Source organism: Barbus barbus (assembly GCF_936440315.1).
Source record: "Barbus barbus genome assembly, chromosome: 5".
Taxonomy (NCBI): Eukaryota; Metazoa; Chordata; class Actinopteri; order Cypriniformes; family Cyprinidae; genus Barbus; species Barbus barbus.
In genome coordinates, this window is record NC_136733.1 from 33,388,882 (window position 1) to 33,414,135 (window position 25,254).

At 37.7% G+C, this 25,254-nt stretch overlaps 2 protein-coding genes across 5 annotated transcripts in view; both read right to left on the minus strand.

Annotated features, from left to right (window-relative positions):
* Window positions 1–9,423, minus strand: part of LOC306870124 (serine/threonine-protein phosphatase 2B catalytic subunit gamma isoform-like) — a 40,158-nt gene extending 30,735 nt beyond the window's left edge. For all 4 annotated transcript variants that reach the window (XM_079417202.1, XM_079417201.1, XM_079417199.1 and 1 more), the window contains exon 1: window positions 8,644–9,423. In XM_079417202.1, coding sequence (XP_079273328.1) covers window positions 8,644–8,698 — 55 coding nt within the window. In that variant the 5' untranslated portion in view covers window positions 8,699–9,423. The remainder of the gene's footprint in view (window positions 1–8,643) is intronic.
* Window positions 9,424–10,435: 1,012 nt separating this feature from the next.
* LOC306869426 (vacuolar protein sorting-associated protein 37B-like) lies at window positions 10,436–24,660 on the minus strand. The gene is made up of 4 exons (XM_079416197.1): window positions 24,368–24,660; window positions 19,715–19,886; window positions 13,052–13,134; window positions 10,436–12,924 (listed from the first exon to the last, which is right to left on the minus strand). Exons 1-4 carry the CDS (start codon window positions 24,470–24,472, stop codon window positions 12,415–12,417), a joined length of 870 nt encoding a protein of 289 aa, XP_079272323.1. The 5' UTR covers window positions 24,473–24,660; the 3' UTR covers window positions 10,436–12,414.
* Between the last annotated feature and the right edge of the window lie 594 nt (window positions 24,661–25,254).

A 25,254-nucleotide genomic window follows, 5' to 3' on the forward strand; every position in this document is an offset into this window, starting at 1 on the left:
ACAGCTCATGAAAACCCAAAATTCCTATCTAAAAAAAAATAGCATATTTCATCCGACCAATAAAAGAAAAGTGTTTTAATACAAAAAAAGTCAACCTTCAAATAATTATGTTCAGTTATACACTCAATACTTGGTCGGGAATCCTTTTGCAGAAATGACTGCTTCAATGCGGCGTGGCATGGAGGCAATCAGCCTGTGGCACTGCTGAGGTGTTATGGAGGCCCAGGATGCTTCGATAGCGGCCTTAAGCTCATCCAGAGTGTTGGGTCTTGCGTCTCTCAACTTTCTCTTCACAATATGACACAGATTCTCTATGGGGTTCAGGTCAGGAGAGTTGGCAGGCCAATTGAGCACAGTAACACCATGGTCAGAAAACCATTTACCAGTGGTTTTGGCACTGTGAGCAGGTGCCAGGTCGTGCTGAAAAATGAAATCTTCATCTCCATAAAGCTTTTCAGCAGATGGAAGCATGAAGTGCTCCAAAAGTGAAGTGCTCCTGATAGCTAGCTGCATTGACCCTGCCCTTGATAAAACACAGTGGACCAACACCAGCATCACTGACTGTGGGTACTTGACACTGGACTTCAGGCATTTTGGCATTTCCCTCTCCCCAGTCTTCCTCCAGACTCTGGCACCTTGATTTCCGAATGACATGCAAAATTAGCTTTCATCCGAAAAAAAGTACTTTGGACCACTGAGCAACAGTCCAGTGCTGCTTCTCTGTAGCCCAGGTCAGGCGCTTCTGCCGCTGTTTCTGGTTCAAAAGTGGCTTGACCTGGGGAATGCGGCACCTGTAGCCCATTTCCTGCACACACCTGTACACGGTGGCTCTGGATGTTTCTACTCCAGACTCAGTCCACTGCTTCCGCAGGTCCCCCAAGGTCTGGAATCGGTCCTGCCACACCTTTTCCTTCCCACAGACTTCCCACTGAGGTGCCTTGATACAGCACTCTGGGAACAGCCTATTCGTTCAGAAATTTCTTTCTGTGTCTTACCCTCTTGCTTGAGGGTGTCAATGATGGCCTTCTGGACAGCAGTCAGGTCGGCCGTCTTACCCATGATTGCGGTTTTGAGTAATGAACCAGGCTGGGAGTTTTTAAAAGCCTCAGGAATCTTTTGCAGGTGTTTAGAGTTAATTAGTTGATTCAGATGATTAGGTTAATAGCTCGTTTAGAGAACCTTTTCATGATCTGCTAATTTTTTGAGATAGGAATTTTGGGTTTTCATGAGCTGTATGCCAAAATCATCAATATTAAAACAATAAAAGGCTTGAACTACTTCAGTTGTGTTGTAATGAATCTAAAATATATGAAAGTCTAATGTTTATCAGTACATTACAGAAAATAATGAACTTTATCACAATATGCTAATTTTTTGAGGAGGACCTGTATATGCTTGGTTTTTCATTAATGTATTTTACAATAATTCAAAGAGCAATGTGTATAATTTCACCAGATTTAGTCCTACACTTATTCACTTGTATTTGTAAATAAAAATGTTTCACTAGGTTTTTATAAAATTAATGTGCACCCATGATTTTTCTAGAGTATCTTTTGCTGTATTATAAACCAAGTTTATAATAGTATTTTTGTCATAGATTATGATTATATTTTTTCATTTGTTATTTTTCATTAAAATTAAGTTATCTACAGTGGTGTGAAAAGGTGTTGGCTCCCTTCCTGATTTTTAATTTTTTTGCATGTTTGTCACACTTTAATGTTTCAGGTCTGTGGATGATGCAGCTAATATGGGACTGCATTATGTTCTGCAACATCTAGACAGACCAAGGACTTACATGAGGATCCTGTTTGTGGACTTCAGCTCGACTTTTAACACTACCATCCCAAACCTCCTCCTGTCCAAACTAATTCAGCTCTCTGTGCCCACCTCTGTCTGTCAGTGGATCACCGGCTTCCTGACAGAGAGGCAGCAGCTAGTGAGGCTGGGAAAATTCTCATAAGGATTCTCTTAAGGAACCGCATAATCAGCACATCTAAAGACCCTCGTCAAGCTCCTGAAGTTTGCACAAGACACCACACAACGCCAACTGAGGGAGTTCAACCTGCCACAAGATCTGTTGAAACAGTTCTACTTCGCCATCATTGAATCCATCCTCTGCACTTCATTAACTGTCTGGTTCAGCTCAGCTACCAATTCTGACCTCAGAAGACTACAGAGGGTAGTCCGGACTGCTGAGTGAATCATTGGTACAACCCTCCCTACTCTCCAAGAACTGTACTTATCCAGAGTGAGCAAAAGGGCTGGCAAAATCACTCTGGACCCCACATCCACATCCAGCACACTCCCTCTTTGAACTGTTACCGTCTGGTCGACGCTACAAAGCTCTGAGCAACAGAACGGCCAGGCACAGGGACAGTTTCTTCCATCAGGCAATCCATCTCATGAACACTTGAAAATAAACGTGGAACGAACAACACTATTTATACACTTTTACACTTATTTATCTAACACACACACACTTAGTTTACATTTCGAATTTGCATATAATATACCTGTACATACAAAACGGTCTATTGTAACATACCTGTACATACAATTGTCAATTTGTATATTGTTATTCCCCATTTACTTGTTCTATTTTTATTATCTGTGTTTTTTGTCCTGTCGCTGTCATTCTGTTGCACTGTGGAAGCTTCTGTCATGAAAACCAATTCCTCGTATGTGTAAACATACCTGGCAACAAAGCTCCTTCTGATTCTGATCTGATTCTATACATATCTATGGTTGTACCTGCATGAATGGTCATGTGAAATGCGTTTTCGGTTGTGTAGTGTAGACGGAGATCGTTTCTGAAATGCAGTGAAAACGCCAGTGTAGACGAGGATCGTTTTACACGTACTAGTGTAAACGGGACCTAAGTGGTTCATTGCCACTAAGAGCGATAAAGTGCCATTTGAAAATATTTAAGGAATAAAACAATTTAATTATTCAAACAATGTAAATAATTCACTTTTTAAAATGGACAAATTAACAGACATACACCACGTTTCAAATGTTTGGGGTCAGAATGATTTTCTAATGTTTCTGAAAGTGTCTTATGCTTACAAAGGTGGCATTTATTGAGTGAAACAGCAGTTAAATCATTACGATTTAAATAACTGTTTTCTGTTTGAATATATTGTCAAATGTCATTTATTTCTGTGCTGTCAAAGTAAAATTTTCAGCATCCAGTAAGTTATCAGTCATAACAACAAAGCAATAACTTATCGGTTCATCTACAAAAACATTGCACATTTTCACATCGCTCAGTGACTCTCGCTCCCGAGGATGCATCTTTTAAAAAAATAAGGTCGCAGACGTGTATTTTCAGATCTGCTCTTTATTAGTTTGTGCTGCTCTCTGGAGCATCATGACATTTGCAGCTACTGGGGCTAATAAGAAAAGTTATGGTATCATGAGGATTCTATTGATTCAGCTCTCAGGTTTAACCTTCACAGACGTGAAAGGATCCCAAGATGTCGCGCAATAATCCCTCACCTCGCGCTGAACTGCCAGGTAATCTAACTCCACCAAATCCCTCAGCGAAAGTGCAGAAGTTGCCATAGAGAAGGCTGCAGCTCAAGACATGATAGGAATGAGAATTCTGGATGATGATACGCATAAGAGCTTCTAGATAATGTAAACAGATGTTTTTAAAGACCAGCATAGCTTTATCAAGAGTATAGCATGATCTATCTGTTCTGTCTCTGTATCCTCTGAGGAGTTCATTATTGAATGAAGTGAAAAGTGTGTCTGAAGTTCTCAAACACCATGAAGAAAACAGGAAGCCGTGTGAACAGCAAAGGCCCCTGGCACAGTCTTTTCCCCCAAGTCTATCACAAAAGCTAGGGCTGACGCTGCTGCTTCCACCGCGACCTCATTTGCATGTATCCTCCATAGTGTGTTTTGGCTGCTCAGCCTCCGGCTCTGAATATCTGCTTGATCGATAGCCAGTGAGAGCCCATATGTTTCAAAGGAAGTCAGGGTTGATCTTAATTTTATGGAAAGTGGGTTTTAAAACTATGGCGTGATTGCTGATGCTGAGGGACATGTAACTAAAGACATCTGCAACGCGTTCGGAGGGAACAAGCAGCTGTCTGGCGGCACCGTGAGGTGCACCGAGTCAGGCTTTGACAATGCTCCCGTTAATCTGGCGGTTCTACTAAACGTGCCCAGAATGCCAGAGCAAATGATGTCTGAGCCCTCAACCATTAGGGATTCAATCAGCTGCGTATCTGTATGAGGAGACTGAAACAGTGAGGCAATGTCTCATTTAAACAGATGTCATGGTTTCAAACTTATTTTTATATATATATATATATATATATATATATATATATATATATATATATATATATATATATATATATATATTTCTGAGGCCACGCCCTAGGCATGTGTCAATTTATGAAGTACTTCAGTTCAAGACATCACTGTTGACAGATCAATCAAATAAAAGGACATTCTGATAAGGTTTTTTTTTTTTTTGCCTTGTTAAATTCAATTCTGAGCAGCTGTTGTTTTTTTTTACATTAACTATGGAAACAATGCAAGCTGCACAACAGATTTTGCCTCTTTTCTGACACCTGTGGCCTGTTGCATTAAGCTAGCTGAACAAACTCTGAGTTTAAGAGTAGATTTAGACTTGACAAAACCAAACAAATCCAACCTGGGGCCTGTACTATGATGCATTATCCTGCTGGAAGTAGCCATCAGAGGATGGGTACATGGTGGTCATAAAGGGATGGACATGGTCAGAAACAATGCTCAGGTAGGCCGTGGCATTTAAACGATGCCCAATTGGCACTAAGGGACCTAAAGTGTGCCAAGAAAACATCCCCCACACCATTACACCACCACCAGCAGCCTGCACAGTGGTAACAAGGCATGATGGATCCATGTTCTCATTCTGTTTACGCCAAATTCTGACTCTACCATCTGAATGTCTCAACAGAAATCGAGACTCATCAGACCAGGCAACATTTTTCCAGTCTTCAACCGTCCAATTTTGGTGAGCTCGTGCAAATTGTAGCCTCTTTTTCCTATTTGTAGTGGGAGATGAGTGGTACCTGGTGGGGTCTTCTGCTGTTGTAGCCCATCCGCCTCAAGGTTGTGCGTGTTGTGGCTTCACAAATGCTTTGCTGCATACCTCGGTTGTAACGAGTGGTTATTTCAGTCAAAGTTGCTCTTCTATCAGCTTGAATCAGTCGGCCCACTCTCCTCTGACCTCTAGCATCAACAAGGCATTTTCGCCCACAGGACTGCCGCATACTGGATGTTTTTCCCTTTTCACACCATTCTTTGTAAACCCTAGAAATGGTTGTGCGTGAAAATCCCAGTAACTGAGCAGATTGTGAAATACTCAGACCGGCCCGTCTGGCACCAACAACCATGCCACGCTCAAAATTGCTTAAATCACCTTTCTTTCCCATTCTGACATTCAGTTTGGAGTTCAGGGGATTGTCTTGACCAGGACCACACCCCTAAATGCATTGAAGCAACTGCCATGTGATTGGTTGATTAGATAATTGCATTAATGAGAAATTGAACAGGTGTTCCTAATAATCCTTTAGGTGAGTGTATAATGGTGGCTGTTTATTTTTAAGCTTATTAGAGTGAGGGGAAATTTGGTGAATTTTATAAAATCAACAGAAAAGGACATATCTTTCTACCCAATGTTGATGTTGGATATATAAATACTGTTCAAAAGTGTATACAGTAAAAATACAGCAAAAACAGTATTATTGGGAACTATTATTACAAAGTAAAAATCATGACCCTGTTTAATATACTTTAAAAAGTCATTTGTTCCTGTAATGGCAAAGCTCAATTTTACTCAGCCATTACTCTATCTTTCAGTGTCACATGATCCTTCAGAAACCATTCGAATATTCTGATCTCGTGCTCAAAAAACATTTCTTATTAATGTTGAAAACAACTGCTGCCTAATATGTTTGTGTAAACGTAATAGAAAGTATAAAAAAAACTAAGAAAAAAGAGGACTAATAAAAGTAGTAATTTCTTTAAAAAAAAATCAAAAAAGTAAACCCAAAACATTTTAATTGTAGTGTATATAATAAAAAAGATGACCACATTTAACATGTAGGCCTAATAATAATAATATAAAATTTAGTTTATGCGTCAAAAATAGTTAAACATTTCAATCATTAAGCTTTATGCTAAATTCGATCACCAAAGTTTAAAAACCCCTGTATGAAAATATAATTGCATAAAAGTGAATTTTTTTTCTGCAATAACTGAGCCAAGATCATTCGAAAGTTATAATTGTAAATTGAGATCGCAAATGTTATTTGAGAAGAAATGATGACTGAAGACTATGGTAAAAGTCAATCTAACACTCTTACTTTTGGCATGAAGACATAACCCAAACATTTCAATCATTATGATATCCTCAAGAGTGAGCTCTGACAGTCAAAAAAAGATGTGCTATCATGATGCATGACTGAACAGGGTTCATCTTAGCAGAACGCAGCAGACTTTACAGTCAAGAACCATTTTCAGCTCATGCACATGAGTTCAGTTGGCCACACTTATCTACACTAAAGAAAATATGTGGAGGGGTGAGAGTGGCCGACTCCACCTTACCTGAGTTAAGGATTTGTACAAAATGAGCTCATTGCCATAAGGCCATAAACGAACATTATCTATACTCTGACTTCTGAGGAGTATAAATAAACAGTAAGCAGCCCCTGGGTCCACAACACAGGCTGGGAATAGTGACGAGCACTAAGAACAGATTAGGCCTTTATTAGCCAGGGATTCCAGGTTCAGAGTCTGTTTATTTAGGGACTCCTCCCACTGCAAACAAGATCCTGACCCTAAAGTTCAAAAGAAAGGATGGAAGGTTGAGGCCTATGTGGAGAAACATCAACACATTCATGCTACAAAATTCTGTGGGATGCTTTAAACCTTTTAAACGCAAACACACTTTTTCACAGCTGATAGAGTCTAAAACACAGACGCATGTGAGGCGAGAAGGGTTAGACGCACAGATCTTCAATCTAAGTTTAAACATTTGCATACGGCACAGTTCTGAACCAAACGCTTTGCATTTCAGTGTTACCAAGGACAGGCTCTGCCTTCAGGATGACATTTCGTGCCACGCAGATTCTGGGCTTTTCCAGCCCTGCATACAACTAGACACAAGGCAGGCTACAAGTGTTCACTCAAAACCTGGATATTTGAAAGGCAAATTGGTTCCTGTGCTGACCTACTAATGTGCTATTAGCGTCTAAATTTGTTCTTGCTTCTCAACTCAACAAAATAATCTTTTCAAACTCAAAGCAATAACAGGGAGAGTAGAAATCCAGCTTCTGTGACACTATTCTTGTGTAACATCTGGTGATCAATAACTCAAATGTCAGCATATGGCCACAGAAAGTTCTGATTTTACATTTCTGATGAAATGTAATTTGGCTAGGTTTACCTGGTTTGACCTTATTGGGTAAACTAGTTACCTGGTCAGAATGAAGCATGAACACAGTGAGCCTCATTTAGCTCATTATTCTTCAAAAGCAAAAACGTGTTTGTTTTCTATTACGATATTTTCCAGAAAGCCAGAAATTTATGTAATCACATATGAATCTAACCCGAAAACACTGTGTGAAATCAGTTTAGAATTAAAAAGTGTTCAACGGTGTAAAGGTGTAAAGTCTGTTCAACAGGCTGTAAAGTAACTCTATGTATCATGATTATATTATAAAGTATATTACATAAACCAAATATGCAATAAATATTCATATTAAATAACCCTAACTAAGGTCTATTGCCAGTGAAGCATTAGCTGATGCTGAGACATAATGGAGGCGTGTGTCTTGAACCCCATTTTAAAACCATTACTGCATGCTAATTCTCATAGCGTTCTCTAGGAAAGCTCTCAAAACTGATCCAAGCAGGTAATGTGAAGCAATTTACTCCATATTATTTATACCACAAATAACGATAAACCCCTGCAAAGCCTGGCTGACAGGAGCACATTGCTGAATTTTGAAATCAGGTTTGTTTTATACCCGAGACAAAAAAGATAAAAACTGATTAAAAAAAAATGTAATGATGCTGACCTCATATACCAGGTGTGTAGATAGAAATATTCATATTTTACATGTATGTGCCAGAATCAATAATCACTCCCACCTTCAGTTACAGGCATGGCTGATCCCCAAAACAACCACAGCTTTACCCAGACACAGTTTAAACTGCTAGAAATACTAAATGTAATGAGAAATTTGACTGATTAATAATTGAAAAGCAATCACATGTATTGCAAAAGTCTATATTTATATTGTTAACATAAATGGGTATGCCCTACTTTTAGATGCAATGGGTGCAACAGGATCAATTAAAAATGACTCGTGCAATGATTATAAAACAACTTTAATTCAATTTAGTGGCACAGTTAAAAAATAAAGCTGTTTGAAAAATTGGGATTGGCAATCCACAAATCGCTACCACGAATTACAGTGCAGGAAATCAATCGACAAAACCTGGAAAATCCGTCAAACTGTCAAGAAATTATTCAAATGAATCAAATGACTGGCGAATCAAATGATTCACCAAAATATCAGAGTGGGAATCCAATAGAATCGACTGTAATTACCTGTCTAGACACTGAAATCAACTTACTTTTAATGATTCGTTCGGTGGTCGACAGCTTTTCTTTCGGCTCTTTAGTCGACATCTTCTCACAGATCAGTCAGGGTTTATTAGCCAGCAAATGAGCAAAGATATCCTCCGTGTTTGCTGGTGCCAGTCCGAGGAAGGAGAGACTCCAAAGGGTCCGAGAACTGTTGAAATTCGGACCAGCGGGCAGGTTTAACGCTCTAACACTGCTAATTTAGTCAACACTGAACTAAGTACAGTTGGGTACACGGGTCACAGGGCAGCATAATAACATCGCCAGCAGCAGACACACGGACTCGATCGCTTGCCCTCGCTGACAGAAACACAACCACCGATCGTCGCAGATAAACTAACGTTAGTAGAATCGGTGTTTTCCTGCCGACATTGACCTATCTATCTACGTTATCTAGCTATTCTCTATCAGATATCTTGGGCTCGTAGCAACGGGAGCCAGCGACACAAAATGATTAGGGTTTGATGCGCAATCTTGAACGTTAATCCGATTTTCCGAGTCACAACGTCAACTCGCCAGTTTAGCTAGACTCTCATAAGAGAGTTCGGCATAATAATAACGTGCCGAACCGTGCCGATTTGTCTTAATAAACATATGTCCTGTCGTGTGAGAACAGCGATTGCGCGATCTACCCGCCCACTCGAGCTAACCATATGGCTAGCAGTAATTTCCAATCACTCTCTCGTTCCCAGCTCCTCAGATTAAACGCTAATCTCTAAACCTCAGACGGATTTCCTGCAATATGGCGGAGCTGTGGCTCTCGACGCGCTGGCGTAGGCGTGACGTAGCACGTAAAATTTGACACGTGCGATGCAGATTGTGGTTAAATGGGTCGTGCTGGAGGTCCCTCGGCGTGGATGTGGCTGGCTGCGCTGCAGAAGAAAGCAGAAAAACTACAAGGCGAAAACAGTCCATTAAAGTTAGTGTTACGTATACGTTTTAAACCCACACTGTAGGCCTGTTTCCACAAAGGATAAAGTTTTAGGGGCACTTTTTGTCAAAGATGTTCTTACTGGATACTAATTAAATATAATTTATTTATTGTTATAAAATGTATTTTTTAGGCTGTCAAAGTGCACTTAAACAGAGTACGTTTAAGGTTTTGTTTGTTTTTACAGTAAATTCAATTCAAAGTAAATCTAAAATTGGTCAAAATTAACAATTGCATTAATTCTATTTTTCTCATGCTTCTAAAAAACAATTCATGTGGAAAAGTGTTAATCTCAGATATGCTGTCAACAAGTAAATATTTGTAAATGATTGTAAACTCTCAAATGTGTGCAAAAATCAGCATGCATATCACATCACTGCTATTTTTTTAATAGGATTAAAATATTCATAAAATGGAAAGATTTACTTTAACTGCAAAATGAGGTGCAAATAGTTGCTTAACTAAGGGCCTTTGTCAATTACAACAGAAATTCAAAATATTGCAAGGGTATATTGCAGGGGTGGCGAACGTCGGTTCTGGACATCCACGGCCCTGCAGAGTTTTGCTTCAACCCTAATCAAACATACCTGAACAAGCTAATCAAGGTCTGAAGGGTTACTAGGAAGCTAACAGGCAGGTGAGTTTTTATTAGGGTTGGAGCTGAGCTCTCCAGGACTGGAGTTCGCCACCCCTGGGATATGCCATTACTTTGTGTACTAACACTTGAATCCACCAGGGGGAGTCAAATTCTTTGTTAGGGCCTATTAGATTTATACAAAGAGTAATATTTTATCTTCAATTAATTAAAACGAACATAACCCTCATTCCTGAATACAAGACATGGAAAGGTTGAACTCAGAAAAGTGATGGGATATCATTTATTATCTTTAAAATAGAGATGTCAGTTCCATTTACCATGTCTACCACTTTGAACAGACATTACCTAGCACTTAGTCTGCATATTTTACATTAGGAAAGTACAAAACACTATTTTATTGCCAGCAAAAGCATACAGCCGAGTTAACTTTTACAAATCTAGCAATCGTTATTATTTTTAAGACAAATAAAGACCATGTTTACACACAAACAGTTTTCAAGGGTGGAAGCTGTTTTTCCTGATGGTTGGCAATCCTGTCATAGTACATAATGGTTCTCTCAGGTATTTGGCCAATGTCTAGACATAGCACAGCCTGATTCACAAGGAACCCATATAATTCCATCTCTCGATCTGGTGCTCATCAGCATCAACATAAAGCAGATACCCAACCCAAGTCTGACAAACACGGAGTGATTTAATTCAAACAGAGCCTGCATACTAGCATCATCTTGGTTCAGCACATTAAATTAATGTAGTAGCACCAGTGATTAAAGCTGAATCTGAGGCAATGTAATTATGGCTCTAACTGGTCAAATATAAACAATAGATATTTAGGTAAAGAGCACTTGTAAAGATGTACCTGTGTAAACAGCATATATATTGAAAAATAAATTTCTAATTGTTATAGAAATCTGTTTTAGAACGGGAAGGCAAGGAGGAATACGAAGCACACACACACCTCACCACAGTGAACAAGTCTTCATCTTAATAACCAGCATAGGCACAAAGTGGCTATTTCAGAGGCAGACACATGAAGAGACCAGAACATACATATTTAAAACAGATCCAGGGTGAAAACAAAAAGGCATGAATGACGGTTATACTATATATTAAGGACTGAAAACAAGATATGATATCTAACAGACCTGATGGTGTAGGTAAGTCCAATTTTACTAAATTTCTGGGTTAAATGGTATGGCTACATTAGTTTGAATATATTAAATAAATTAAAATGTGGGGCTTAGAGAAAGGAAGCACATTTCCGATCATCTTCAAACCAGATGACAAAAATAAACACAAGGAGGATTGTGGTGTTAGATACAAACGTTAAGATGGTAAATTATTCATCAGCGCCAGTTTAAGTATGCATGGTAATGACAGAACAAGCATGTATGCTTCACAAATGTTCGCACTAAAGCCTAAAACTCATTTGCACATTTTTTCCCACACATGCTACCGTTCACTCACACTCCTTTCAAATTCTAGCCAATAATCTCCTTCCAGCACGAATTCTCGTATCTGAGACATAAGGCCCTCTCCATTGTAGTGGTAGCTCTGATCTCCCAATCTCATCCACCACATCAGTACCAAATGACTTCACCCACATTTAACTCAGTTTTGTATTAAATCGCCCTGTTTTTCTGCTACCAGCACAAAACTGGATCCACTGGAAAAACAAATAGCATCTTTGGCTGCAGGTCTGAGAAAACCTGAAGAGCAAAAATGGTTTTGTTTCTTCCCCCCTAAAAAACTCAGCACAGTACGGTCTGTCTGTTTGCATAGGCTTTACTTTTTCAGGTATGAAATGTCAGAAGATATTAACGTGGTTGAACTGACATATTAGCATGAACTTGACAACTTAAATGAAAACATCAAATCATAGCTCTTCGTATCTGTATAGATGGCCTAACAGATGCCTGTTCTTGAACTTTGATATCTTCATTATGTATGGAGGCTTCTGAGGCTCATGTGAACTTTTTTACTTGATATAACGCTACTGAGAAGAGCAGAACGGGAACAGCATGACTCCATAACCAGCCATGACTGATCAAATACAAAAGTAGTCTAAAGTGCAAATTGAAGATCCTGTTGCAGATGCCCCTTTGATTGCAGAAAAGTCTTGTTAATTTTACACTTGACAAGACTATCTTGGCGCACAATATTTTATAACATGCAGCTTGAAGGACCTACAAAAGGCTTGAATGAATGTCCAGTGTGCATTTCGTTCCTCGCTCACTGCATGATGAAGCCTGGCTGGGGTGCCATGCGTGGAGGGGGTCTCTGGGGCACGGGTGGGGCGTATTGCTGCATGTACATGCTGGGGTATCCCTGGTTAAGAATGGGTGGCGTGTTTGCTACTCTAGGGGGAATAGGGGGGTATGGAGAAGTGGGAGGGAATGGAGAGGCCGCAGCGAACGGAGAGGTAGGAGGGTAGGAGACGGCTGCGGTGGGCTGAGCAGGAGGAGTTTGGGTGACTTTAAGTGGGGGAAGAGGAGGAGCCCGCCGGGGCATCGGCATGGGGGAACCATTGACCTCTCTATGGAGAGCGGCTGGCCTGGAGGGAAGGTCCTGAGAACGAGAGGGCTGAAGTGCAGCTGGGGCCATGTGGTGTCCCTTCAGCACCATTTCCTGGAGCTTCTCTATCTTGACTCTCCGTATGTGCGCCAGCTTCCTTTTACTCTGATACTCGTCGATGAATGTGTCCAGGGGGGTCATGCCATCGAGGAGCGAATCGGCCATGTTCTGATTTGAAAAAGAGAGAAATAATAGCATGATCATTGACTAATGAGTCCATCAGATGATGAAAAATCACCAGCAGATATCTAGTGCAACTTTAAAAAGTGTTTAAGCTTCGTGGTAATGGAGGTACCTCAGTTTCTTCCTCGATTTTGGCTCCTTCTGCTTGTAGGAGTGCGAGGAGTGTGTCCAAGGGAGTGTTTCCACATCTGTCGTCTGTGATGGGACAGAAAGAAAAGCGGAATGTATTATAATTAAGATGTTTGAAAAATTGTGACAAAATACTGCCTTCCTAGCTCAAGTAGTAAAGCATGGTGCTGGCAAAGCCAAGGTCATGGGTTCAACTCCCAAAGGAGTTCAACGCAAGTCGCTTTGGATAAACGGGTCTGCCAAATGCATTACTGTACATGTCAACAATATATAATCCTATACTGAAATAATGTAGGAATTTAGGAAACTTGTATTAGTCTGGAAAGGTATTAAACATGTTAAGGATAAAGGAAAACGGCACCTTTTAGCTTTAGCCATTGTGCAACAAAGGCAGCAATATAAATCTGCCAACTTGGAGTGCATGCCTTAAGTAAATTTGTTAAGGCATCAACAGGGTGTGTTTCACCTTTCAGTTCAGGAGCCATGGCTTCAGATTTCACAGTACAACTAGACACACCTGTCAGAAATTCTCAGAGGTCAACAGACATTTGCGTCAGAAATTAATTTAATGTATTAATATGCTTAAATTACACAACTTCTTACATAACAGCAATTCATTATCAAGAGAGAAATGTGTAATGTTCTACACTTAACAGTAGGGCTGTATACCTTGGAGAACCTGGCGATACGATACATACCTCGATACACAGGTCACGATTCGATACGTACCTCGATACAGAGCTGTCTCGATACGATTTGATACAATGTGACACGATTCGATACGATTCAATAAAAATACATGGGCCAGAGCCAATTAGTTAATGCTGAACACATTTACTCAACAAACAGAACTCTGCATTTTTCTTCAATTTATTGAAGACAAAAGTGCATTATAACAAAGTGCATTTTGCTTAAATATTTGCAACTTTAAGTGCTCTGATTAATTGTACACAAATTGTATTAATCTGGAAATTACCACAAGTCAACATTTAACTTTCCAAGGGTACAGTCTGAGCTCACACAAGCACAAAATCTTCTTCTTATTATTCTTAACTTCTTATTAAATCTTCTTATAATTATTTTTTGTGACACCATGTACTGCCATAACATATTTCACTATGAAATCACTTAAATGCTACATCTTGCTTTAACATTTTCCATGAGTTTTTTTAAACTCGCGGGCGCCGCTGCGCCCCCTAATGGCTGGGCGGAGTATCGATACTAAGGGCTAGAATATCGATACTGTATCTTTTTTTATTATATCGGTATGTATCTAAGAATCGATATTTTGAGCACACCCCTACTTAACAGACATGGCTCAAAACAATGAGGAAAATTATTTTGAGACCAAAGAGAGATCTGAGATCACAAACCAATATTGTATACATAAGGAACACATAAATACATACAAGTAAGCAAGCTTTGACTAAATAATATAAAGCTGTCGGACATCTCAAACTGCATTTTGACAGCTTGTAATTCATTACCTAAGGGCCACTTTCCCTCATATGCCATTCCATATCAGTCTAGCTCTCTTTGCTGATTTACCTCTATTTACATTTATTTGCATGGCAGAGTCAACTTACAAAAGTGTCATTATGCTTTGTTGTTGTTGTTGTATTAGACCATCCATATTTCTAAATGTCATCCAACCACTTAACAGGCTGCTTCTGCCATGTTTACCACATTACTACCAAACTACAACACTTGACCTTGCTGAGTAATGCTGTGTTTCTTTACTAGTCAAATAAAAGTAAATACTGTAAGCTGTCATTTACTGTTTATCATTGCAATTGTTTTCTTTTGAATGACAGGCTATGATTGACTCATCGCTTGTTCTTAAACATTCAGCTGATATCCTGCTAATTAAACTGACTCCAGGTCAGCCCAAAACCAGCAATATCTTAGCCCGGCCTCTTTTCAGCACTGCTTCAGACATTACAATATTCATGATAAGTTGTGTTAACTCTACAGTAAGTAAAGCCACTATCACCAGCTGATAAGTCTTTGCCAGCTGTACTTGTTTCTCTTGCACACAACAGAATCAGTCACAGACTTATCAACTGTATGAATCAGCATACTTGACTAGAGAACTACATGCTTCAACAACAAACTGAGACTGACTGCAAACACGACCTAAAAACTGTTCCTCTTATGAGACCGATGAAAATGGAGCAGGAAAGAAAGGAAGAGCAGGGCCTTTAAATAAAGGGTTGTGTTTAATACACTAATGTGCTATTAATGCGGGATAAAGTAACATCACATTAAACTCCGGATGAAACAGGCTGTGACGTTTTGCCTGATTTAGAGACAGGAAGGTGTGGTCACCTGAATGACATCTGTTTTTTCCAAGTTAAAAAGTGCCCACTTCATTACTGTTCAACTACCTTATTTACAATTTTCAATATGAATTGCAGAGCAAATAAAACTTCTGCCCAGAATAAAACAGTTTTTATGCATTTTTATGCAAAATGACTCAATTTTGCCCCGTCTTTTCCCAATCAGACTTTGGTGAAGTGCACATGCACATACTACAATTGACTTACTAACTAAAATTTTCTGGTACATTCAAAATACCCAAATTACCCTTTTTATTTGCCTAAATAAACATCATACAAAGCATACTGCTTGAAATACTGTCTCCCACAATGCATTGCTTTGTATTTCATTGCAAACATCCCGCAGATCATGAGACTGCTATCAGTCTACAGCCAGCTCAGCTTACTTTGTGCTCTATGCAAGTGTGTGACAGAGCAGACAAAGAGAGAAAATACTGAATGTGTGTGTCCGTGTTTGTGTGGGCATACTCCTTCCCCCCTCCAAGCCCTGTTCCTGACATTGCACAGGGTACAAAGCCACACTGTTACTGCAGAAATCAGCTCCACAGCAGCATCAGAATGGGCCGTCACGCTGAAACACCCCCACGGAGCTGCTCAGTTGTTATGGCTCAGCTTTGGGAGTGAGGGTGGCGGCAGGTTAATGTACACAGGATCCTCACCACACAATTTAGCCTGAAGACTAGGGCTTTTGTTTATCTGGGTCAAGTGAATGGCTGACTGGCCAGCCTGCCGGCATCCCTGTCCAGATGCACTGACACTGCAGCTCAGATCCAGTAAATCCTTATCTGGGACAGATAACCACCTCAGCCTGGGAAAGTGGGTAACTTACATTTCACCAAAGCCACTATCGCTATTTTCATCTGTACACAGATGACAGCATATCATGTTTATTTCCTCTATGCAAAAATAACAAACAGGGGAGGGGGGGTTCTGATGTGAAGGGCTGGAAGTGAAAAGTGAAACATACATGCAAACAAAAGCCAGTGTCACAGGAAAACTCATCTTAACTCATTACAATCTGAAATGTAATGCTGGAATTCTAGGGATGATATATCAGCCACTATATCGGTATCTACCGATAAATGTTAATTTGTCTGTTATCGTTATCAAACCGACAAGATAATTTGGCCCATATATTAAAGCCAATAAAAAAAATTCATTATTTCCTGCAGAGGCACTTCAGATCCACACTGTTTGCCATGATAGGTTTTAATTGCTTGAAATATTATTGGAATGACTTCAAAAAGGAAAACACAGTGAAGTGCAACATGTGTAGGGCACGTCTGTCATATTATAATGAGAACATTACTGTTAAATAATTAATGGAATCTTTGTGCGCCCGTGTTTTACCACGTTTTTACGGGAAGAGCGCATCCACAACGGAGCTACACATTCATGACTAATGTGTTAAGTTCGCTTGTGCATTTGCAGCCTTTTGTGCAATTGTAGGTTGTAATAGTGTTTATTTTATGTATATCTGATTTATGTCATAGGCCTATAGAATTTGTTTGGTTAAGCTAATAGAGCGTTAATACAGCGCTTCAGTGATCATCTTTCGCTCATGCAGCTCAAACAGCAGCGCACAACATTAATAACTATATGATTGGGACTATCATATATATAATATCATGATGAGAACATATAATAAAACGTTGTGAATTCTTTGGTTTAATTTGTCATGTTTCAGCGCGTTGTTGCAGGAAGAGCGCATCCACAGCAGAAGTTACACATTCTGGTTAGCACGTAACTTAGTTCGAGTTCACTTGTGCAGTTGCATCTTTTTGTACATATAAATTGTTGTAATATTATGTTTTTGTATAAATAGATGATTAATCTCTTATATGATGCATTTCCTTGAGTTAAATAAGCTGCCAGCAAAGCGCTTCAGTTTCCAGTGTTCATACAGCGCTTAAGTTTCAGTGCACACAGCTCGAACAGCAATGCACAACATTAATAACAATGATCGGGACTATCATATATATAATATTATAATGAGAACACTATCATAATAAAATGTGAATTATTTGGCTTAATTTGTCGTGTTTCAGCGTGTTGTTGCGGGAAGAGCCAAGAGCATCTCACATCTTATTAGTGCATAACTTAGTTCAAGATCACTTGCACATTTGCGTCTTTTTGCGCATACAAGTTATAATATGTTTATGCTGAATAAATAAGCGCTTCAGTTTAACTGTGTTCATTCAGCTCTTCGGCAGCACACACAGCTAAAACGGCATATGCTGCTATTTGAAACAGTGCTAGGCTATTCATTTAAGATACTACTTTTTCAAAATCATTTTAATAACCACCACTTTTATTTTTTATCTTATTTTCATCAACAATATGGTTTAATTAAAATAATTTAATTATCGGTGCGGAGGATATTCCGTATCAATTATTTTCATCAACAATATGGTTTAATTAAAATAATTTAATTATCAATAGGGGGATATTCCGTATCAATTATTTTAGATTTTTTTTTATATGCATGTTGTCGAGTGACTTGTTTGCATTATTTAAGCATTGTTTTATTTATTTGTAAGGCTGCTTTATGTTTGATTTATGTTGAAGTGTTTAATGCTTTTAATGGCAAGACTTTTTTTGTAATCATGCTCAAATTATATAAAAACTTGGATTTAGATTTATCTATACAATTTTCATATCGGTGCATCCCTATGGAATACTGATCCACATATTTTAAATAAGTTACTAAACATACAAAAATGTATCTATTTTTTTTTTCTTTCTTTTTTTAGCCTTTTGACTATCAACTTTCATATTCAACTTCGTATTTATTTACACAAAAATACTGAATATGAGTGATTTCCACCCATTCAGAGGAACGCTATTTCATTTTAGATTAATATTTGTTTACTATCTAAATATAAATAAATCTTATTAGCCTTTTAACAATATTTGATATACATCTTGATATTTATGTTTTTATACTTAAAATGAATGTGGGTGATTAACTAAAGACATGAATTATAATTTAAGAAAGAATGTTTCTGAATTATTTGCATATATATTTCAATATAACAATATAACTCAATCGGAGCAGCTGAATCCTTAACCATCTACGAGAATCGGCTAAAAACACATCTCTTCCATCTTTATTTGGCCGTTATATTAACTCTAGCACTATTCTAATCCTCTTCTAAAAAAAAAAAAGACTTTTAGACTTGCACTATTCATTTACTGCTTGTTTTCTTTAAAAAATAAACTTATTTTTGTATTCTATTCCTTTTCTTTTTATTTTTTTATACAATTAACAAAAGCAAAAAAGACCTCTAACACTAGCTTGATCTATTCTCTGTTTTCTTTTTATTTATTAAAAAAAAAACTTCCTACATGTACTACGTTAAGCTAACTGAGACTCGTTATAGCACTTGAGTATCATTGCCCTTTTTTGATGATTTGGATTGCTTCCATTGCCCTCATTTGTGAGTAGCTTTGGATAAAAACATCTGCTAAACGACTAAATGTAAATAACAATAAATATATTAACAAACAGCAATATTTACTTTATTAGCAAAAAAAAAAATAAATTTTTTTAAACAATACACAATGAATACTCAATTTATAACCCAGTCCAGTTCTACACCACAGATCCAATACTAGATCCTGCTCAGAGAGAGTGGGAGACAGCAAGGTTTCCAACTCGTACTTTAGTTTTAATATACACCATAAGTCAAAACCTAAGCCACATGACATTGAGTGTACAGAAGGTAAAATGAAACGTGTGTTAGTCCGCTGTTTGGAATCAGCTTCCAGGCAACCGCCGTGTCACAAAGAGTAATCAGTGACAGCGTTTTATTCATGATATCAGCACACACACAGCGCAGAGGTGCATGGAGGGACACTGAATACCATTCCCTGTTCTCTTTAAAGTCACAGATCCTTCTTAGCTGTGACAGTCATCTGCTACCATTTAGTTCTGCCCTCTGTTTCCATGAGGAAAAGACACGCAGGGGGAAGTGGTGTATATAGTGGTGCACAAAGCCTACTCATTTGTGAAAATTACAAGTAAAACCTGAAAAACTGGCCCTTCAAGGAGTTATCTTATACCTGGAAAAGATGAGTAAGTTTATATGTTCACATGCTATAGCAACATAAAAACCTAGAGGGACACTTAACACATTTACACTGCTTTCACTGCAGCTTCTCAAAATTACATATTGTAGAAATAGTGCCAAGTCCATAAAGGTCCATAACCACGATATACAAAACCAGTTTGTAATTGTAAGAGACATATGCTAATGCTACACAGAAAGGCAGAGAGATGTTATATTTTAATCCCAGTATTTTACCTAGAGTGGACTTGCGCAGCTGATAGGCCTCAAACAGCTCCTGTAGGCTCTGGTACCGACTGGTCAGTTCATTCTTTTGGTGGTCAAGTCTGGGTTGCAGTTTAAGGTTCTGCTCAGCCAGAAGACGGTTACTAGCCAGGGTCATCTCCTTGTTCTGCTGTAGTCCTTTAATCTGAGGAAAACACAAGGAACATGTTAACTCAATAAACAGAGAGTATACATATATACACACACATTATAACAGATTACCATTTAAAAGCTTTGGATCAGTAAGATTTTTTTATTTTTTAAGAATTTAATACCTTTGTTCAACAACAACATATTACATTGATAAAAAGTTACAGTAAAGACTTTTACATGGTTTCAAAAAATATATTTCAAAAACTTGCTGTTCTTTTTAACGTTCTATTCCTCAAACAATCCTGAAAAGAATTATCACTGCTTCTACAAAAATATTAAGTTTTAACATTGTTACAAAAGATTTCTATTTCAAATAAATGCGGTTGTTTTGCACTTTGTATTCAAAGTGCAAAACAAAAAAATTATCTTAGTTTCCAAAACAATATTAAGCAAAGTTTAACACTAACATAATAATAATAAGTTTCTTGATCACCAAATCAGTATATAAGAATAATTTCGGGATGATCATGTGACACTTAAACACAGGTATAAATTACATTTAAAAAATGTCAAATAGATAACAGTTATTTTAAATAGTAATTCTATTTCACAATATTTCTGATTTCACTGTATTTTTGATCAAATAAATGCAGTTATGATGAACATGTGAAAGAAAAAGAAAAGTTGCAGAGTCACTATAATATCTGTAACAAGAGTAAATGTTTTCACATCAGGGCTCGCAAAATTTCTAAATCCCTGGTAGCCCTTCGGGCAGGTACTCTTCAGATTTTGGTAGCCTGAAAATTAATTTAACTAGCCCAAATAAAATAAAGACCATAAATGTCAATCAAAAACATTTTCAATACACAAATATCAACGAATATCAAGGAAAGAGTTTTATTTTACTATTTACAAGGTATCTGCAGAATTCTTAAAAATCTATTGAAGGCAATATGAAACATTATTTCTTATACCATTTAACGTATTTAAAACGGTCTAAGGCCTTAAAAACTCTTCAATTTAGTTGTATCAAATTTAAGGACCCGTGGGAGCAATGTTCCCTCTAATGTTTTTTCTTGCTGAGCAAAACTTCTCTATTGGGCGGACATTTCGGTCACCTGAGCAAAAGCATTCTTTATACCAGACCTGTACAGCACGCACACACAAAACCTGTGTAACTTTTAACTTTAATGTGCTATTTATATTTGATTTGACCTTTGATGTAACTAAATGATGTACATTTTAGGTTACCTGAGAAAACATTTCTACTGTACAATACACTGCAGTTCAAAGGTTTGGATCAATATATTTTTTTTAAGAAGTTTCTTATGCTCATCAAGGCTGTATCTATTTGATAAAAATACTGAATATTATTTCACAAAATAATATTGTGAAATATTATTGCAATTTAAAATAAAATTTAAAAGTTTTCTACACTTACATTTATTCATTTAGCTGACACTTTTATCCAAAGTGACTTACAATTGCTATATATGTCAGAGGTCGCACGCCTCTGGAGCAACTAGGGGTTAAGTGTCTTGCTCAGGGACACATTGGTGTCTCGCAGTGGATTCGAACCCGGGTCTCTCACACCAAAGGCATGTGTCTTATCCACTGCGCCATCACCACCCCTATTTTAATATACTTTAAAATGTAATTAATTCCTGTGAAGCAAAGCAGTATTTTCAGAGTCACATGATCCTTTAGAAGTCATTTTAATATGCTGATTTTTAATCAATGTTGGAAACAGTTGTACTGTTTTTAAAATGTCTCACAGCATCATGTTGCACTTCCAGGTGACAGAGTGAACTGTCAGGTACATTTCTAGATAAGCGTAAACAACATGGTATGTGGGCAGTGGAAAGTGAAGTTTAAGTCTATAACCCATGTACATTCCTTTCATAATTACTAAAGGGCAGCATATATGTTTGTGGGGCCCATATCTAAACTTTTCAAATGTCAAAGTAACAAGGTTTTGTAAATGATAATCAGCAATTTCTAGTTTGTACCTCATAATTACAAAAGTTAAAAACACGCAATCCAAAAACACCACAAAACAAAAAAAAGGCAGAAACATAAACACCATACTCATATGTAATCATTTAAATTTAAAACTACAAGCATTAATAGGGAGTTGGTCCTCCCTTTGCTTCTGTAAAAACTCCCACTCGCTGGTAGATATTTCAATATTTGTTAAAACAAAGTTGGAGAGATTTTTCTCCCACTCAGACACAAGAGAGAAGTGAAGTCAGGTGCCGATGGTGGGCGATGGGATGATCTGTTTCACAGTTCAATTCATCCCAAAGGTTTTAAAAGATTGCCATGCCTCTCCTTTAGGTAGGCTCAGCCATAGTCGCCTATGGTGGGGATTCTTCAAGTCAAAAAATTAGAAAACCACAGTTCTAGATAAATTGTGGATGTTTGACTAAAAACCTATATGCATATAAAAGAGATTCGTCATTGAGAATCAGTTAAGAGGCTTAAAATTATTTCTGCACAAATTGATTTGAATCAGCTAGCCTTTGATAAATAGGTCACCCCATCTTAAGCCTCTCCTCTCCTCCTCTCCTGGATGATCACAATGTACTTACTGCTGCAACAGAGGCACAACATTACAGCCCCCAAAGAGGAATTACTAATGCACAGTGGTAAAGGGTTCCAGCTGTACACAACACAGAGAAACACATCACAAAAATTGTCTTCAGAAATCACATCCCATTTAAGAAACTCACAAAAACAAAAACGGTATATTGCAACATGCCACTTCTAGTGACTCACAACCCTATGACTGCCATGATGAGGAACATTTAACCGTATTTAACTGTTCTGACTCCTCCCTTTTAACAGGTGCACGTCTGCAGTTTCAGTTTAGAGATCATGTGTCAGTGCATAACAGGAAGAGCTGAGAGATTTCACATGTTTCTCAAACACCTGTCTAGATCAGCTGGCACGTCAGAAAGCATTTGCTCTTTACATAGTCTGTGCCGGGATGTCCTACATATTACATTGGGTCAAAAATAAAATAAATACCCAAACAAGCAAAATATACAAGTCAGTGTCTAACACAAACAGAGCTAAAATCACAGTCATATCACATCAACTAAACGTTGACAGACAATACTGAAACCAATTCTCCTGGTAATGCACCAACCCTTGTTAGAGAAATGAAAATAATCATCACTGATTATATAAGGCTAATTCTCTCCAAATCTGACAAGGATAGGTCTATTCATCATACAACATGCACATCGCCTTCTAAAACACATGTAGACCAGCGTACGAGTTCGCATCTATTGTTTTTTATGTGGCAGATAATTACAGTCTACATATGAAATGTTAATATGGCTTCTGGAGCACCATGCCAGCAAAAACCCATTTCTTTCAGTCACCAATTTTCAGTGAAAGTTTTTAGATTGCACATATTTGAGAAAGTTGATTATTTAAACAGCAACAGATAAACAGTTATTAAGAAAAAAAAAAATCGTTATAAATAACGTATATGCCCTGGTAAATAAACATTTCATTGCTGCCAGATTAAACATGCTCTCATGACACATACTGATTCAAGGCTGACATCTTTCCCTGAATTTGGAGGTCAAATCAACTCAGAACTGTGAACATGCCCAGAATACCATCTATTCGATAATGTGCAAACACAACTGAGCGGTACTGATATTGTGTGCATTGGCAAAGCTCAGTACGTTGTCTCAGGAGATGCGAATGCATTTACAGTTATGCATCAGCAATTATAATTCATATGAAACTTTGATTAAAAATCAAATGATCTAAAATCACCTGTCAAAATGCTATTTTAATAAAAAATAATACACTAAGATACTATTGTGTTATTGTTAATAAAAACAAAAAAAATACAATAAGTTTATTTTAAATTAAAATGTATAATGCATACAATCAATAAATGTTTCCTGTAAGCATTATTAGTGCTTGGCATAAAAATTAGTATAAAAAAAGGCTCATGCTCTGATTCCCAAGGTTTCCTCCAACACATGACAGAAGATGTGTTTTCATAAGTAACAAAAAGTGAAGCTTTACAAAAAAAAACCATTACTAATAAAAATAGAAAATACACGAGTCCAACGTCAGTAATGATTTCTACAAAAGCATCACTGATGGGTGAAATACAAACTTCTATATGCTCTATAGAGTCTACAGAGGAAACGCAGATTACTAACACATGGGCATTGTTTTATAGGGTTGGTTAACCAGTTTCTGCTTCCGTGATCGGGTCACTTTGAAAATATGTTGTTTAACGAATGACATCATTACACTTAACAGTTAGTCATGTTCCGCGACGTCAAAAACAAACCAAATTGAAGTCGCGCGCAGAAACGTTTAAATTTAAACCGTTCCCAATAAAATGCACTGACCTCGTATAAGCGTCAAACAACCCATTTTAAAGAATAAAAATAAACACGGCCTACCTCTGTATAAAATGGTGCAGATTGAAATACACAACAACTCGCCACGGTAACGTTAACTCCGCGACGCTCTTCACGAGAAACAGAAACTTACCTCCTCCGAGTCGTCGATAAATCTGCTGAGTTTTTCATCATCCTCGAGCAGTTCGTTTAACTGAGTTAAGGTGTAAGAACTCAACTTATTCTCAAGGCCAACCATGTCTGGCACAGCGGTGTCTTTCACACTTTGAACTCCGTCTGTGGATCGCGGTCGGTCGGACTGGGCAAAGCTGCTAGTTTCAGCCGGAAGACGACAGGAGGAGATGCGTGACGTCAAACCGTCATTTGATGCTCACGAGCTCTCTCCGAAATCATAATTACGTTTCTTACTCGTCTTTCAAAATATGTAAATCATGCACTTGTGCATCACACTGCATACAACTGATAACATACTTATTTTGTATAAAATCTTTTAATTGCAAAAAAATTGCAAGCTTCGGTGTTGTTATTGTTTACTAAACTAAAACTATTAAAAGTTGTTTTAATTAAAATAAAGCTGAAATAAAATACAGATGAAAAAAAAATAATTAGAAAACTAAAAAATTAAATACGTTGAAGAGCAAAAAATAAAATAAAATAGAATAGAATTAAAAACAAAAAAATAACACTGACAAAGGCACATAACAAAAATCTAAATATTAATTAATAATATAAATCAGGGTTCCTCAAATCTTTCCCTGGAGGTCCAATCTGCTACAGAGTTTAGCTCCAACCCTGATCAAACTCAGTGATTTTCTAATGATCTTGAAGACTCTGATTAGCTTGCTCAGGTGATAACGCTGGATGCCAACCGCCGTTAAACATTAAAAAGAAGAAGAAGAAGCATGCTCAGCTGTGTTTGATTAGGGTTAGAGCTAAACTCTGCAGGAGTGGGCCAGATTTGAGGATGCCTGCTATGAACTATACACTATTAACTAGTTGCATGTGGGACATTTAAAGAAT